At 44.7% G+C, this 15337-nt stretch overlaps 1 protein-coding gene across 4 annotated transcripts in view; it reads left to right on the forward strand.

The window, feature by feature from the left end:
• Positions 1 to 15337, forward strand: part of nectin3b (nectin cell adhesion molecule 3b) — a 350178-nt gene that overhangs the window by 267880 nt on the left and 66961 nt on the right. For all 4 annotated transcript variants that reach the window (XM_070891821.1, XM_070891822.1, XM_070891820.1 and 1 more), the window contains one exon: positions 13020 to 13319. In XM_070891821.1, coding sequence (XP_070747922.1) covers positions 13020 to 13319 — 300 coding nt within the window. The remainder of the gene's footprint in view (positions 1 to 13019; positions 13320 to 15337) is intronic.

Genomic DNA, 15337 nt, shown 5'->3' on the forward strand with positions numbered 1-15337 from the left:
ATCTGGAGCCAAGAGATCCTGGCGGAACCGAAACTGGGCATCGATGAGCAGCTTGTTGGTGAGCACTGTTGATTACACCTTCCATTTCTTAGCTTATGATTGAGAGTAAACTGATCGTCGGTAATTATATTTGTCCTGCTTTTTGTGGGCAGGACATCCCTGGACAGTTTTCCACATTGTCGAATAGATGCCAGTTATGTAGCTGTACTGGAACACCTTGGCTAGAGGTGTAGCTAGTTCTGGAGCACAGGACTTCAGCACAACAGCTGGGATGTTGTCTGGGCCCATAGCCTTTGTTGTATCCAGTGCGCTCAGCCGTTTCTTTATATTGCATGGAGTGAATTGAATTGGCTGAAGGCTGGCTTCTGTGATGGTGGGGACCTCGGGTGGAGGCCAATATGGATCATCCACTCGGCACTTCTGGCTGAAGATGGTTGTAAACGCTTCACTCTTGTCTTTTGCACTCACATGCTAGGCTGAACCATCATTGAGGATGGGAATATTCATGGAGTCTCCTCCTCCCATCTTTTGTTCAATGATCTACTACCGCTCATGACTGGATGTGGCAGGACTACAGAGCTTTAATCTGATCCGTTGGTTGTGGGATTGCTTAGACTTGATTATGGCATGCTGCTTCTGCTTTTTAGCATGCATGTAGTCCTATGTTGCAGCTTACCAAGGTTGGCACCTCATTTTTAGGTATGCCTGGTGCTGTTCTTCTCCACTCTTCATTGAACCAGGGTGATCCCCTGGCTTGATGGTAATGGTAGAGTGAGAGATATGCCGGGCCATGAGGTTACAGATTGTGGTAGAATACAATTCAGCTGCTGCTGATGGCCCACAGTGCCTCAAGGATGCCCAGTTTTGAGCTGCTAGATCTGTCCATTTAGCATGGTGGTAGTGCCACATAACATGATCGATGGTGTCCTCAGTGTGAAGACGGGACATCGTCTCCACAATGACTGTGTGAAGTGGTCGCTGCTACCAATGCTGTCATGAACAGATGCATCTGTGACAGGTAGATTGGTGAGATGAGGTCAAGTAGGTTTTTCCCTCCTGTTGGTTCTCTCACCACCTGCTGCAGGCCCAGTCTGGCAGTTATGTCCTTCAGGGCACAGCCAGCTCGGTCAGTAGTGGTGCTACCAAGCCACTCTTGATGATGGGCATTGAAGTCCCCCACCCAGAGACATTTTGTGTTGCTGCTACCTCAGTGCTTCTTCCAAGTGGTGTTCAACATGGAGGAGTACTGATTCATCAGCTGAGGGAGGGCGGTAGGTGGTAATCAGCAGGAGGTGTCCTTGCCCAGGCTTGACCTGAAGCCATGAGACTTCATGGGGTCCAGAGTCAATGTTGAGGATTCTCAAGGTCACTCCCTCCGGACTATACCACTGTGCCGTCACCCCTGGTGGGTCTGTCCTGCCGTTGGGACAGGACATACCATGGGGTGGTGATGGAGGGGTCTGGGACATTGGCTGAAAGGTACGATTCTGTGAGCATGCCTGTGTCAGGCAGTTGCTTGACTAGTCTGTGGGACAGCTCTCCCAATTTTGGCGTGAAAGACTTTGTAGGATCGACTGGGCTGGGTGTGCCGTTGTCGTGTCCATAGCCGGTGCCGAGTGGTCTGTCCAGTTTTATTTTTGTTGTTTTTCGTAGTGGTTGTGCACAACTGAGTGGCTTGCTATGCCATTTCAGAGGGCAGTTAAAAGTCAACCACATTGCCGTGGGTCTGGAGCCACAGACCGGGGTAAGGACAGCAAATTTCCTTCCCTAAAGGACATTAGTGAATCAGATGGGTTTTTACAACAATTCAGTAGTTTCATGGTCACAATTACTGATGCTTGCTTTTTATTCCAGATTTATTTAATTAACTGAATTTAAATTCCCCAACAGCCATGGTGGGATTTGAACTCATGCTCTGGATCATTGATCCAAGCTTCTGGAATACTAGTCCAGTGACGTTACCACTATGCTACCGTTTCTGTTACTGTGCCGCTCAGTAGCACTGTTGATGACACCTTCCAACATTCTGCTGATGTTGATTGAGAGTAGAATGATGGGGCGGAAATTGGCCAGATTGTCCTGCTTTTTGTGGGCAGGACGTACCTGCGCAATTTTCCACTTTATCGGGTAGATGCCAGTGAGCTGTACTGGAACAGCTTCGCTAGTTCTGGTGCACATGTCTTCAGCACTTCAAGTCTTCAGTACTGCAGCCAGAATCTTGTCAGGGCCTATAGCCTTTGCTTTAGCCATTGTGCTCAGCTGTTTCTTAATATCACGTGAATCAAATTGGCTGAAGACTGGCTTCTCTGATGATGAGGATCTCAGGAGGAGATCAAGGTGGATCGTCCATTTGGCACTTCTGGCTGAAGATGGTTGTAAACGCTGCAGTCTTGTCTTTTGCACTTGTGCTGGGCTCCACCATAATTGGGGATGTTCATGGAGCCGCCTCCTCCAGTTAGTTTAATTGTCAACCACCATTCATGATTCGATGTGCAAGGACTGCAAAGCTTTGATCTGATCCATTTATTATGGGATAGCTTACCTCTGTCTCTATGGGATAGCTTATCTCTGTCTATAGCATACTGCTTCCGGTGTTTAGCATGCATGTAGTCCTGTGTTACAGCTTCACCAGATTGCCACTTTATTTTCAGTTGGGGCTTTCTTCACTACAGCTAAAAAGGTTTAACGGGTGACCTAGTTGAGTCCTTCACGATTGTGAAGGGTTGTGTTGAGATAAGTAGTGATGGATTGTCTCTTTATTTTCTGTTGAGCTAATTTTTTGTGGTACTTTGTCTAATTCTGCAATTGCTGCAGAATAGCAACTAAGTGATAGTTGATTCTAGATGTTAATAGCTCTAACCACAAAGTAGTTAGTCCATGCATTTTTTTCAGTCAGCATATTGTGTGCGTAGCGTGATGACTTTCATGATTTTGTAAACTCTGATCGTATTCCTGAATTATCATTTATTCTCCTCATTGAAAACCAATTAGCCTACCACACTTGCTTTTTATAGTTCATTTATTTTTAAAACCCTGTACCTTTCTTGGTGTCCTTCACTTTTTGAATTCTTTTAAGTGCCTTTTTGCAATAAAGGTAGCCAAAACTGACACGTGACTTCGAATGTATCTACTCTCATTTATAGTGTTGATGTAATGTCCTTTTGATTTGCACTATTTAACAGCTACTTGTACATTTTGATGAAACTTTCAGTATGTGCTTTGTCACAGTCTCTTGAGAACCAGTATACAAAGTAAGGTTGCAAGAGGTCTATACCTCCTAACAAAAATGTTCGAACCTTAGGAAGGAATGTCCTCCAGTACAAAAACATCCTTCTAAACCTAAATGTTATAAAAGGAGATACCTGCACATCCATAGATGTATCTTAATCACATACACTCACCCTATTTATGCTTTAGAAGGGCTAGTTATGAAGCCATGAAAAAGGCATCTTGTTGCAACTCTTCCCATGTAGCAATATTGAGTTCTACCAGAGTGACCTCACAAATGAGGAATCTTAAAAGGCAGAACAATGGGCTCAATTTTCCCCAGTGATCTGCGCCGTTTTTTTGGCGCACGCAGCTTTTTTTGGCCTAAATTAAAATATCCAAGTTTCCCCAAAGATTGTGTGCCAGCGTAACTCGGTTAGTTACAATGTTTTTTAGATTAGTTTTATTTTGCGTCATAGCGGATGTAACCTGATGTCTGCGCCACTTTTTCACAATTATGCAAGTTTGGCCAACTTACATTTTTCCGAGGTTGGCGTATCTGACCACTCCCAAAAAATCTTCTGGGCACTTAAGAAAAACCAGCGTACATCAAAAAATTGGTGCAGAAAGACGCTATTGTTTTTAGGCGAAGTTTTGGTGGGAATCAAAAACACATTAAATATGCATCATGAAGCTTAGATTTTTCAAACTTAAAACACAGAAAATGAAAGTTTAATGCAAGTCTTTAATTTAGGATTTTTTTTAAGAGTGCTATGCCACCACCGAATGTCTCCAAACCAGGCTCGAGGGTCAGAGCATCGGCTGGCAGAATCGGTCTGTCGCCCAGACATGGGCTCGGGGCTCGGCTTCAAAAGAAGCCCGGTGGGGTGGGGTGGAGGGGGGGTGGGGGTGGCGAAGCTGAACTGAAGGGATGAGAAGCCTTGCACTATGCAGCAGTAGCATCAAATGAAGCCCGGGGATTGTGGGGGGGGGCGGGGGGTTGTTTGCCCAGCCCGTGTCCGGGCGAGGGAGTAATTCTGCTAGCCGACCCTAGAGCTCGGCCGGTGGTGGGGTGGTACTTTGAAGAAAATCTAAAATTAAAGAATTGCTTTAGATTTTGTTGCCCCAAATGTCCTCATTTGAATGCCTAGCTTCCCGTTCTAAGCAAGCCTATTGTGCATGCCCAGACCTGGGTGTAGTCCATACTCTGCCGCGACCTTGGGGAGAGAGACAACAAAGAAACTTGTCCTGCAATTTTGAGCTTCTTGCAAAGGTACAATTTAATCATGGGGGCAATACTGACAATGCCATACTTTGTGCAAGCCTTCTGCATGATGGTGCTGCGGAGGAAACAATTGATTCAACGTCATCGCATGAGGAACCTCAGAGCACGTAGAATGATGGGCAGGAGGCCTTACCCACGTCTGGTATATTGAGACAGGTGTTCATACCTGCACCTGAGTGATGCAAACTGTGTGAGAATGCTGCCTTTCTGCAAAGAAGTTGTAACTGAGATCTGTGAGTTAGTAAAAGCAGACCTGCATCCTTGAAGCGTCAGGAAGACTGCTTTGCCAGTTGAAGTGAAGGTTACAGCTGCACTTTCATTCTATGCATCTGGATCATTCCTGACCACAACTGGGGATGTGTGCGCCATTTCTCAACATGCAACACATATCTGCATTCGGCAAGTAACTGCTGCACTATATAGCCGGAGGAATGACTGCATAAAATTCCCCATGACCGCTCAGGCAAAGCACGAAAGGGTTGTGGGATTCTCCAGGATTTCTGGCTTCCCAAAGGTACAGGACTGCATAGATTGTACCCAGATCACCTTGTGGAGGATTCCAAGATGTACAGGAACAGCAAAGGCTTCCACTCCGTTAATGTGCAGTTCGTGTGTGATGACATGCATCGCATCTTGTCAGTTGATGCAAGATACCATGGGAGCACCCATGATATGTTCATCCTACGCAAGAGCACTCTATATCTGCCATGTTTCAGCAGCAGCCAGAAGGGCAGAGCTGCTTGCTAGGAGACAAAGGGTACGGCATCGCCATCTGGCTCATGACACCCCGACGCGTAACCCGGACGTAACCCGGAAGCTGACCAGGAATACAACATGTCACACATTGCGACATGCAGCATAATAGAGAGGATCACTGGCATTTTGAAACAGCGTTTCCGATACCTGGACCATCCTGGAGGCTACTTGCAATACTCCTCTGAGTTGCTGCATAACTTGGCCATCATGAGGCAGCAGCAGCTGGTAGTAGAAGACCCACCTGAGGTGAGAGTGGCTCATGATGAGGAGGAAGATGCAGATGACCAGGCGGAGGAGGAGGACGATGATGTAGCTATGCAACTACCTGAACCCGGAGCACGACGGTGAAGGAGGGCAGGCCGTAGTGCCCCTTTAACGATTGCTTGAGCCATGCGCCAACAGCTCATCCATGAACGCTTTGCTGCCTGAAGGCTCAGCGGCAATTATTCCAAATGGACCATGTTCCTGTTCCATAATGGAATCCCCAGCCTCGGACTGAGAAAGCATGGAATGTCCCACCAAGACTCGTACCACTCGGGAAAGGGCCTGGCACCTCAATGGTGGCACCTGCACCTCCTCCAGAGTGAGTACAACAGTGAGGGCTTCATCCATCCCCTCCCCCTCACTGTCACTCCCATGTTCTTGGTCTGGAAGGTGGGATTGGAAGCCCGAGAGTTCGGGAGCAGCGGCAGTCGAGGAGGCGGGAGATCGAGAGGCCTAGAAAAGGCCTGAGAGTTCGGGAGCAGCAGCAATCAAGGAGGCCAACTGGTGCAGGGTCAGAAGGTAAACAAAGAAGTAGAAAGAAATCGAAGGGTGACATCACAGCCAAGCGGGTAAGTGATTGGCTGGTGGATTGATGAGTATTTAATCTTTGTTTTTCTTTTTATTTCCTTATTGGTAGGTAACCTTTGACGTTGTTGCCAAATTAAGTTACTCTAAGGGTTAAGTCATGGCAGGAGAGCCCAGACCTGTGTCCTGCTCCTCCTGTGCTATGTGGGAAGCCAGGGACACTGGAACTAAGTGTGCAGGAGGTGTATCCTGCTGCGGTTCCTGACAGACCACATTGCAGCACTGGAACTGTGGATGGATTCACTCTGGAGCATGCGCGATGCTGAGGATGTCGTGAATAGCACGTTTAGTGAGTTGGTCACACCGCAGGTAAAGGTTACTCCGGCAGATAAGGAATGGGTGACCATCAGGCAGAGCAGTGGAAGGAAGGTAGTGCAGGGATCCCCTGTAGTCATCCGCCTCCAAAACAGATACACTGCCTTGGGTGCTGTTGGAGGGGATGACTCATCAGGGGAGGGCAGCAGCAGCCAAGTTCATGGCACCATGGGTGACTCTGCTGCACAGGAGGGCAGGAAGAAGAGTGGGAAAGCTATAGTGGTAGGGGATTCTATTGTAAGGGGAATAGATAGGCGTTTCTGCGGCCGCAATTCAGACTCCAGGATGGTATGTTGCCTCCCTGGTGCAAGGGTCAAGGATGTCTCGGAGTGGCTGCAGGACACTTTGGAGGGGGAGGGTGAACAGCCAGTTTTCGTGGTGCATATAGGTACAAACGATATAGGTAAAAGACAGGATGAGGTCTGACGAGCTGAATTTAGGGAGCTAGGGGTTAAATTAAAAAGCAGGACCTCAAAGGTCGTATCTCAGGATTGCTACTACTGCTACGTGCTAGTCAGAGTCGGAATTGCAGGATAGTTAAGATGAATATGTGACTTGAGGAGTGGTGCAGGAGGGAGGGACTCAAGTTTCTGGGACATTGGAACCGGTTCTGGGGGAGATGGGACCAGTACAAACCGGACGGTCTGCACCTGGGCAGGACTGGAACCAATATCCGAGGGGGAATGTTTGCTCGTGCTGTTGGGGAGGGGTTAAACTAATATGGCAGGTGGATGGGAACCTATGCAGGGAGACAGAGGGAAGTAAAATGGGGGCAGAAGCAAAAGATAGAAAGAAGAAAAGTAAAAGTGGAGGGCAGAGAAATCCAAGGCAAAAATCAAAAAGGGCCACATTACAGCAAAAGTCTAAAGGGACAAAGTGTGTTAAAAAGACAAGCCTGAAGGCTCTGGGCCTCAATGCGAGGAGTATTCGTAATAAGGTGGATCAATTAACTGTGCAGGCAGCTATTAACGAATATGATATTGGGATTACAGAGCCATGACTTCAGGGTGACAAGGGCTGGGAACTCAACATCCAAGGGTAGTCAATATTCAGGAACAATAGACTGAAAGGAAAAGGAGCTGGGGTAGCGTTGCTGGTTAAAGAGGAAATTAATGCAATAGTAAAGAAGGACATTAGCTTGAATGATGTAGAATCTGTATGGGTAGAGCTGTGGAATACCAATGGACAGAAAACGCTAGTGGGAGTTGTGTACAGACCACCAAACAGTAGTAGTGAGGTTGGGGACAGCATCAAACAAGAAATTAGGGATGCGTGCAATTAAGGTACAGCAGTTATCATGGGCGACTTTAATCTACATATAGATTGGGCTAACCAAACTGGTAGTACAGTGGAGGAGGATTTCCTGGAATGTATTAGAGATGGTTTTCTAGACCAATATGTCAAGGAACCAACTAGAGGGCTGGCCATCCTAGACTGGGTGATGTCTAATGAGAAAGGACTAATTAGCAATCTTGTTGTGCGAGGCCTCTTGGGGAAGAGTGACCATAATATGGTAGAATTCTTTATTAAGATGGAGAGTGACACAGTTGATTCAGAGACTAGGGTCCTGAACCTAAGGAAAGGTAACTTCGATGGTATGAGACGTAAATTGGCTAGAATAGACTGGCAAGTGATACTTAGCGTTGACGTGGATAGGCAATGGCAAACATTTAAAGATCACATGGATGAACTTCAACAATTGTAAATCTCTGTCTGGAGTAAAAACAAAACGGGGAAGGTGGCTCAACCGTGGTTAACAAGGAAAATTAGGGATAGTATTAAATCCAAGGAAGAGGCACATAAATTGGCCAGAAAAAGTAGCAAACCTGAGGACTGGGAGAAATTTAGAATTCAGCAGAGGAAAATAAAAGGGTTTAATTAGGAGAGAGAAAATAGATTATGAGAGGAAGCTTGCTGGGAACATAAAAGGTGACTACAAAAGCTTCTACAGATATATGAAGAGAAAAAGATTAATGAAGACAAACATTGGTCCCTTGCAGTCAGAATCAGATGAATTTATAATGGGGAACAAAGAAATGGCAGGCCAATTGAACAAATACTATGGTTCTGTCTTCACGAAGGAAGACACAAATAACCTTCCGGAAGTACTAGGGGACTGAGGGTCTAGTGAGAAGGAGGAACTGAAGGAAATCCTTATTAGTCAGGAAATTGTGTTAGGGAAATTGATGGGATTGAAGGCCGAAAAAGTCCCAGGGCCTGATAGTCTGCATCCCAGCGTACTTAAGGAAGTGGCCCTAGAAATAGTGGGTGCATTGGTGATCATTTTCCAACAGTCTATCGACTCTGGATCAGTTCCAATGGACTGGAGGGTAGCTAATGTAACACCACTTTTTTTAAAAAAAAAGGAGGGAGAGAGAAAACAGGGAATTATAGACTGGTTAGCCTGACATCAGTAGTGGGGAAAATGTTGGAATCAATTATTAAAGATGAAATAACAGCGCATTTGGAAAGCAGTGACAGGATTGGTCCAAGTCAGCATGGATTTATGAAAGGGAAATCATGCTTGATAAATCTTCTAGAATTTTTTGAGGATGCAACTAGTAAAGTGGACAAGGGAGAACCAGTGACTGTGGTGTATTTGGACTTTCAAGTGTCTTTTGACAAGGTCTCACACAAGAGATTGGTGTGCAAAATTAAAACACATGGTATTGGGGGTAATGTATTGACATGGATAGAGAACTGGTTGGCAGACAGGAAGCAGTGGATCGGGATAAACGGGTCCTTTTCAGAATGGCAGGCAGTGACTAGTGGGGTGCCGCAAGGTTCAGTGCTGGGACCCCAGCTATTTACAATATACATTAATGACTTGGATGAAGGAATTGAGAGTAATATCTCCAAGTTTGCAGATGACACTAAGCTGGGTGGTGGTGTGAGCTGTGAGGAGGATGCTAAGAGACTGCAGGGTGACTTGGACAGGTTAGGTGAGTGGGCAAATGCATGGCAAATGCAGTATAATGTGGATAAATGTGGCAAAAACATGAAGGCAGAATATTATCTGAATGGCGGCAGATTAGGAAAAGGGATGGTGTAACGAGACCTGGGTGAATTGGTACATCAGTCATTGAAGGTTGGCATGCAGGTGCAGCAGGCGGTGAAGAAGGCAAATGGCATATTGGCCTTCTTAGCTAGGGTATTTGAGTATAGGAGCAGGAAGGTCTTACTGCAGCTGTATAGGGCCTTGGTGAGGCCTCACCTGGAATATTGTGTTCGGTTTTGGTCTCCTAATCTGAGGAGAGACGTTCATGCTATTCAGGGAGTGCAGCGAAGGTTCACCAAACTGACATATGAGGAGAGACTGGATCGACTGGGCTTTTATTCACTGGAGTTTAGAAGGATGAGAGGGGATCTCATAGAAACATATAAAATTCTGACGGGACTGGACAGGTTAGATGCAGGAAGAATGTTCCCGATGTTGGGGGAGTCCCGAACCAGGGGTCACAGTCTAAGGATAAGGGGTAAGCCATTCAGGACTGAGATGAGGAGAAACTTCTTCACTGTGTTGTTAACCTGCGGAATTCTCTACCGCAGAGAGCTGTTAATGTCAATTCGTTAGATATGTTCAAGAGGGAGTTAGATATGGCCCTTACGGCTAAAGGGATCAAGGGGTGTGGAGAGAAAGTTGGAAAGGGGTACTGAGGTGAATGATCAGCCATGATCTTATTGAATGATGGTGCAGGCTCGAAGGGCCAAATGGCCGACTCCTGCACCTATTTTCTATGTTTCCCCTTCAGGCTCGTCCGCGTCTGAATCATCATCATCTGCATCGGCTTCAGCCTCATCAGCGTTGGCCTCAAGTTCTGAAAAATGGTTAGCAGCAGAAGAGGGGGCAGGGTATCATGAGTAGGGACCCAGAGCGCAGGCAGCATGCTGATTTGAAGGACAATGATGAATGATAGCACATTGCATCAACCGAAGCATAGCAGACGGAGACATCCCCATGAACCGAAGCATGGCTAGCCCGCACAGTACTTAACAGTTAGGAAAGTCAGACTGTGGAATTTGCAGGACTTACTCTCTCCCTCCAGTGTGGGCCCAGCTTCTGCAGTGGTGGTTGCTTTTCTCCAGGCAGGATCCATCAAAGCAGCGACCCTCTCTTCCAAGGGTGTCAGTGGGTGTAGATTTGGCAGGCCTCTTTTTTGAGCTCTTTCCCTTTTGTTGTGTGCCACCTTTCTCTGCAAAGATGAAAATATAACTTTTTAGTGAGGGTATCTTTCTGATGGGTTGGACATATACAGATGGTCACATTTACAATTGCAATTCCATTGAATAAATGAAAATATTACTTGCACTAACGACTTGACCAACCAAGGTTCTGCCATTTCTTTTTGCACTGGCCTCGAGACCTCGGAGTATTCACCATTGCACAGTAATCTTCTGCAAGTTGGTTCCAGCGTTTCTTCTTTTCTTTTGGTGAAACTTTTATGTGACCTGCTGGTGTCTAGCTCGTGCCATCTGGCCTCAATAACAGTAACCAGTGCCTCCACTTCATCATGTAAGAAATTCTTGGTCCTTGAGCCACGTTGCATTTTGTATTGCAGCTCCGATTTTTCCAATGAGAATTAAAGTTCTCACATACAACTGGCTCTTTAAAAATGGCCGAATGCAGACCGGGAGCTGTACTGGGCATACGTGCCCATAGCAATCATGTTAAAAACACCCCTTTTTTTTTGCGCATGCGCAGAAGTCGGGGACGGGGGGCATTGTTTTTTTGGCGCAGAGATTAGGCTCCACCCCCCGAAGCCAAAGGACAGGCTGCGTGGTGCAAAATTGAAAAAATAGAACGGGAGAACTTGCATACGGGCGTAACTCTTGCAATACACCAAAAAACGACATTGGGGAAAATTGAGCCCATAATCTGGTAATTTTCCACAGATCACATATTCCAGCCATCAATAAAAGTATAGAAAGCAGTCTGAATTGGAGGAAGGAATTTACAAACATTTGGAAGCATTTGGATTTTAATAAGTTAGCTTGTATTCACTCAAACTTTTTCTGGTAGCAAGAAAAAAAATTTTGGCGCAGGAAACAAAGCTTGTCGGGGTATTGCTATGTTGTGGAAACAGAGGAACAGGAGTAGGCCATTCAGCCCCCTGAGCCTGTTCTGTCATTCAATTAGATCATGGCTGACCTGTACTTGAACCCCATTTACCCACCTTTGATCGATATACTTTGATACCCTTGCATCACACAAATCTATCGACCTCAGTCTGGTCAGTTTCAATTTGACCCAGCATCCACAGTCTATTGGAGGAGGGATTTCCAGATTTAGGATTATGTTTATTTAGCATATTGGTCCCGATTCTACAAGCAACATGCTACTCTTTACATTGTGTGATCCTCTGAATTCAAAAACTCTGATTGCTATCACCTCTGTGTGTCAAACCTGAATCGACTGTACTTCACCCTGGTATTATACAGTTGAAAATGTTCTCTCCAGACTCTGGTCTAATTTGCAAGTGCAACATTTCTAATTGTCCTGCTGGATGTTAATTCACACTTCAAATGAACACTCTTGGGAGTAGCTTCACCACACAGATTGCAGCGGTTCAAGAAGGCAGCTCACCACCACCTTCTCGGGCAATTTGGGATTGGTAATAAATGCTAACCTTGACAGCGACGCCCACATCCCATGAACAAATTTTTAAAAATTAACAAATGAAGAAACTTTTACACAGCCAGCATTATACTTTACCAAAATCTTAGTGGCATTGCTGCATAGCACAGCATCAACTTGCCTTAGCCCCTCAAATATATTGATATGTTACCAGCAGAAGGTTATTTTTCAGACCAGTTTGAGGAAGAAAAATAATTTTACTTTTATTGAGCACCTCACAAAATCAGGGCTTTCTCCAAGGAGCTTTTCTATCTCTGTAATGATGGAACTGTACAGTCACGCCATGAGGATAACCCAGTTTTGGATGTGGTGCTAGAGCGCGCTCAATGCTATTAAGTTCTATCTCACCCAGTGTAAAAACATTTTGAGAATCCAGGCAGCAAAAGGTTTTTTTTTAAACAGGTATTTCCCCTTCGGTGCTCATGCTTCATGTGTGAGCATAAAAGTCGGTATTGGGTTATTTATCCATTAGAGGCATCACAGCTCAGCCTCATTCTTCCCTCACACAACATTCAAATTTGCACTTTCCAGGTGCAACTGGATGGCAAGCCGAAGTCGTGACTGATTTTTTTTTTTTCCCCCCCCTCTATAGCTCCAATAGTCTGTATAATGCCACCAAAGCACGTACAGCTTTACCATCACACTGACGTCATGTCAGATATCTATGTATAAAGTACCACCTGAACGTGATATAAAATGCTTGAACTTAATTTGTAATTGTTAGTTTTTATGCCTTATGATTCTTTGAAATAGTGTAATTGAATTTAAATGTATTGCAAATATGAATGGAAATATTGTAAATCATTAGGCAGCACCTAAGGCACACTTAATGGATGAGACTGAGACTCCCCACCAGTAGTGCACATTTATCAAATCATATGTTTGTATAAACGTTAAAACACTGCTACAGTATTTTGTAGCTATACTCAATTGCGCACTATTCTGCCGACTAATTTTTTATTACTTTTATAGTTGAGCCCACAATAACTGTGGGAGGTGGCCCTGAACCACTTGTTGATGGTGCCAATGAGACAGTTGCAGCGGTATGTACAGCAGCCAATGGAAAACCTGAAGCAGTTGTTTTCTGGGAAACCGATCTCATTGGAGAACAGGAAGAGACAAAGATTTCTGCTCCAAATGAAACTGTGACTGTTGTTAATGAGTTCAAGATCATTCCATCCCGATTTGTGAGGAAGAGACCAATCACCTGCATAGTGATGCATCCACCACTAAATACTACTACTCGAATCCCATATGTCTTGGATGTACAATGTAAGTACCTGATGTGTAAATCTGATGTGTATAATTGAAGTTATGATTAGCATGAATCTAATTATATCAGCAGGTTTGATACTTAAAAATAACATTGTCCTGCTGGTATTTTAGTTTACTCACCCTTGCTCAAAGTGTATCCTAAAAGTGTAGTGAAATGTATTATTAAAATTTAGTTATTAAACTTAATTTATACAACTGTTGCATTAAAACAAAATTGATGGAATTCTGGATGTTTTAAAGATGTTTAGAGGTTTGACTGAAATTTTGGAGTTTGATTTTTCAAGAGCAGCTTATATAAAGATGAAGTACAATGCCAATGCTAAGCAGAAAAGAAAAAGAGGAAACAAAGTTGAGGGGGAAGCATGGTTGAGGAGTAGTATTTTAAGATTTTGAAAGCAGTGCAGTTGGAACAAAGGGTAACCTGTTATCAGGAATGAGAGTGCAGGCGTATCATAGAATCTTACAGCACAGAAGGAGGCTATTCGGTCGATCATGGCTGGATGAGATCTTCATGGTAAGGTAGGGAGATTTGAATAGGAAAAGACGGTGGTCAAGAGTAATCTGGGCCCCTTGAAAACTGATAACGGTGATATTGTCAATGAAAATAAGGAAATTATTTTGCGTTGAATAATTTTTTTGCATCAGTATATAAATAGAGGAAGAGGATAGCATGCCGGACATTCAAAGAAAACTAACATTGAATTAGGGACGGGGACTCACCAAAATTAACGTAAGCAAAATGCCAGTAAAGAAGAAAATAATGGCACTAAAGAGTGACAAATCCCCAGGACCAGATGGTTTCCATCCCAGGATTTTAAAGCATTGCAGATGCCCTAAATATAATCCTCCAAAGTTCTCTCAATACAGGTATCGCTACTTTAGATTGGAAAATTATGCCCGTCACTCTGCTACTTAAAAAAGGTGAGGGGGGGAAAACCAGGGAATTATAGACCAGTTAGCCTATCATCTGTTGTTGGGAAATTATTGGAGTCTACAATTAAGGATAGAGTGCCTGTACACCTTGAAAATTTTCAGCTGATGAGTGAGAGCCAGCATGGATTTATAAAGGGGTAGATCATGCTTGTGGAGCAGATTGAGATTGAATTTTTTGAAGAGGTGACTAAAGTAGTGTACAAGGAATGTCTATGGATGTTATTTATATGGACTTCCAGAAGGCATTTGATAAAGTTTCTCATTAGAAACTGTTACCTACAGTTGAAGCTAATGGAATTGAAGGCAAATTATTGGCCTGGTTAGGAAATGGCTGAGTGGCAGGAGAACGAGAGTAGGGATAGCGGGTAAGTAGTCTAATTGGCAGCTGTGACTAGTGGTATCCCGCAGAGATCTCTGTTGGGGCCTCAACTATTCACTGTATTATTAACGACTTAGATGCTGAGATAGAAAGCCACATATCCAAGTTTGCTGATGACACAAAGATGGGTGGCATCATAAACTGTGTAGATGGAAGCATAAAATTACAGAGATTAAGCCAGTGGGCAAAATTTGGCAAATGGATTTCAATGTAGGCAAATGTGAAGTCACCTACTTTGGACCTAAAAAAGGATAGAACAGAATACTTTCTAAATGCTAAAAAAATAGAAGCAGTGGCGGTCCAAAGGGGGTCCATGTACAGAGAACATTAAAATGTCATGGACATAAATGTCATAGGAAATAATCTAAAAGACGAATGGAATTTGGCCTTTTTATCTGAAATATAGTATACAAGAGGGTAGAAGTTATGCTACAGACCAACCCCCGGTTCTCGGCCTCCCACCCCCATTCTCAGCCCCCTGCCCGTTGTCAGATCCCCTCCTGGCTTTCCCACCCTTGCCCCTATCCTCTTTCCTCTGCCCTCACTCTTCCTCTCTCCCTCTCTTTGCCACTCCCCCCCCCCCCTCCCCGCCCTCTCTTTCTTTCGCCCCCCCCCCCTCCCCCCCGCCGGGCCTTGTACGCTCTTTCTGTATCTGTCATATATTCAACTATCATTGTAACCCATGTATAAGCTGACCTAAGTT

The sequence above is a fragment of the Pristiophorus japonicus genome, chromosome 10 (assembly GCF_044704955.1).
Source record: "Pristiophorus japonicus isolate sPriJap1 chromosome 10, sPriJap1.hap1, whole genome shotgun sequence".
NCBI classification, from domain to species: domain Eukaryota; kingdom Metazoa; phylum Chordata; class Chondrichthyes; family Pristiophoridae; genus Pristiophorus; species Pristiophorus japonicus.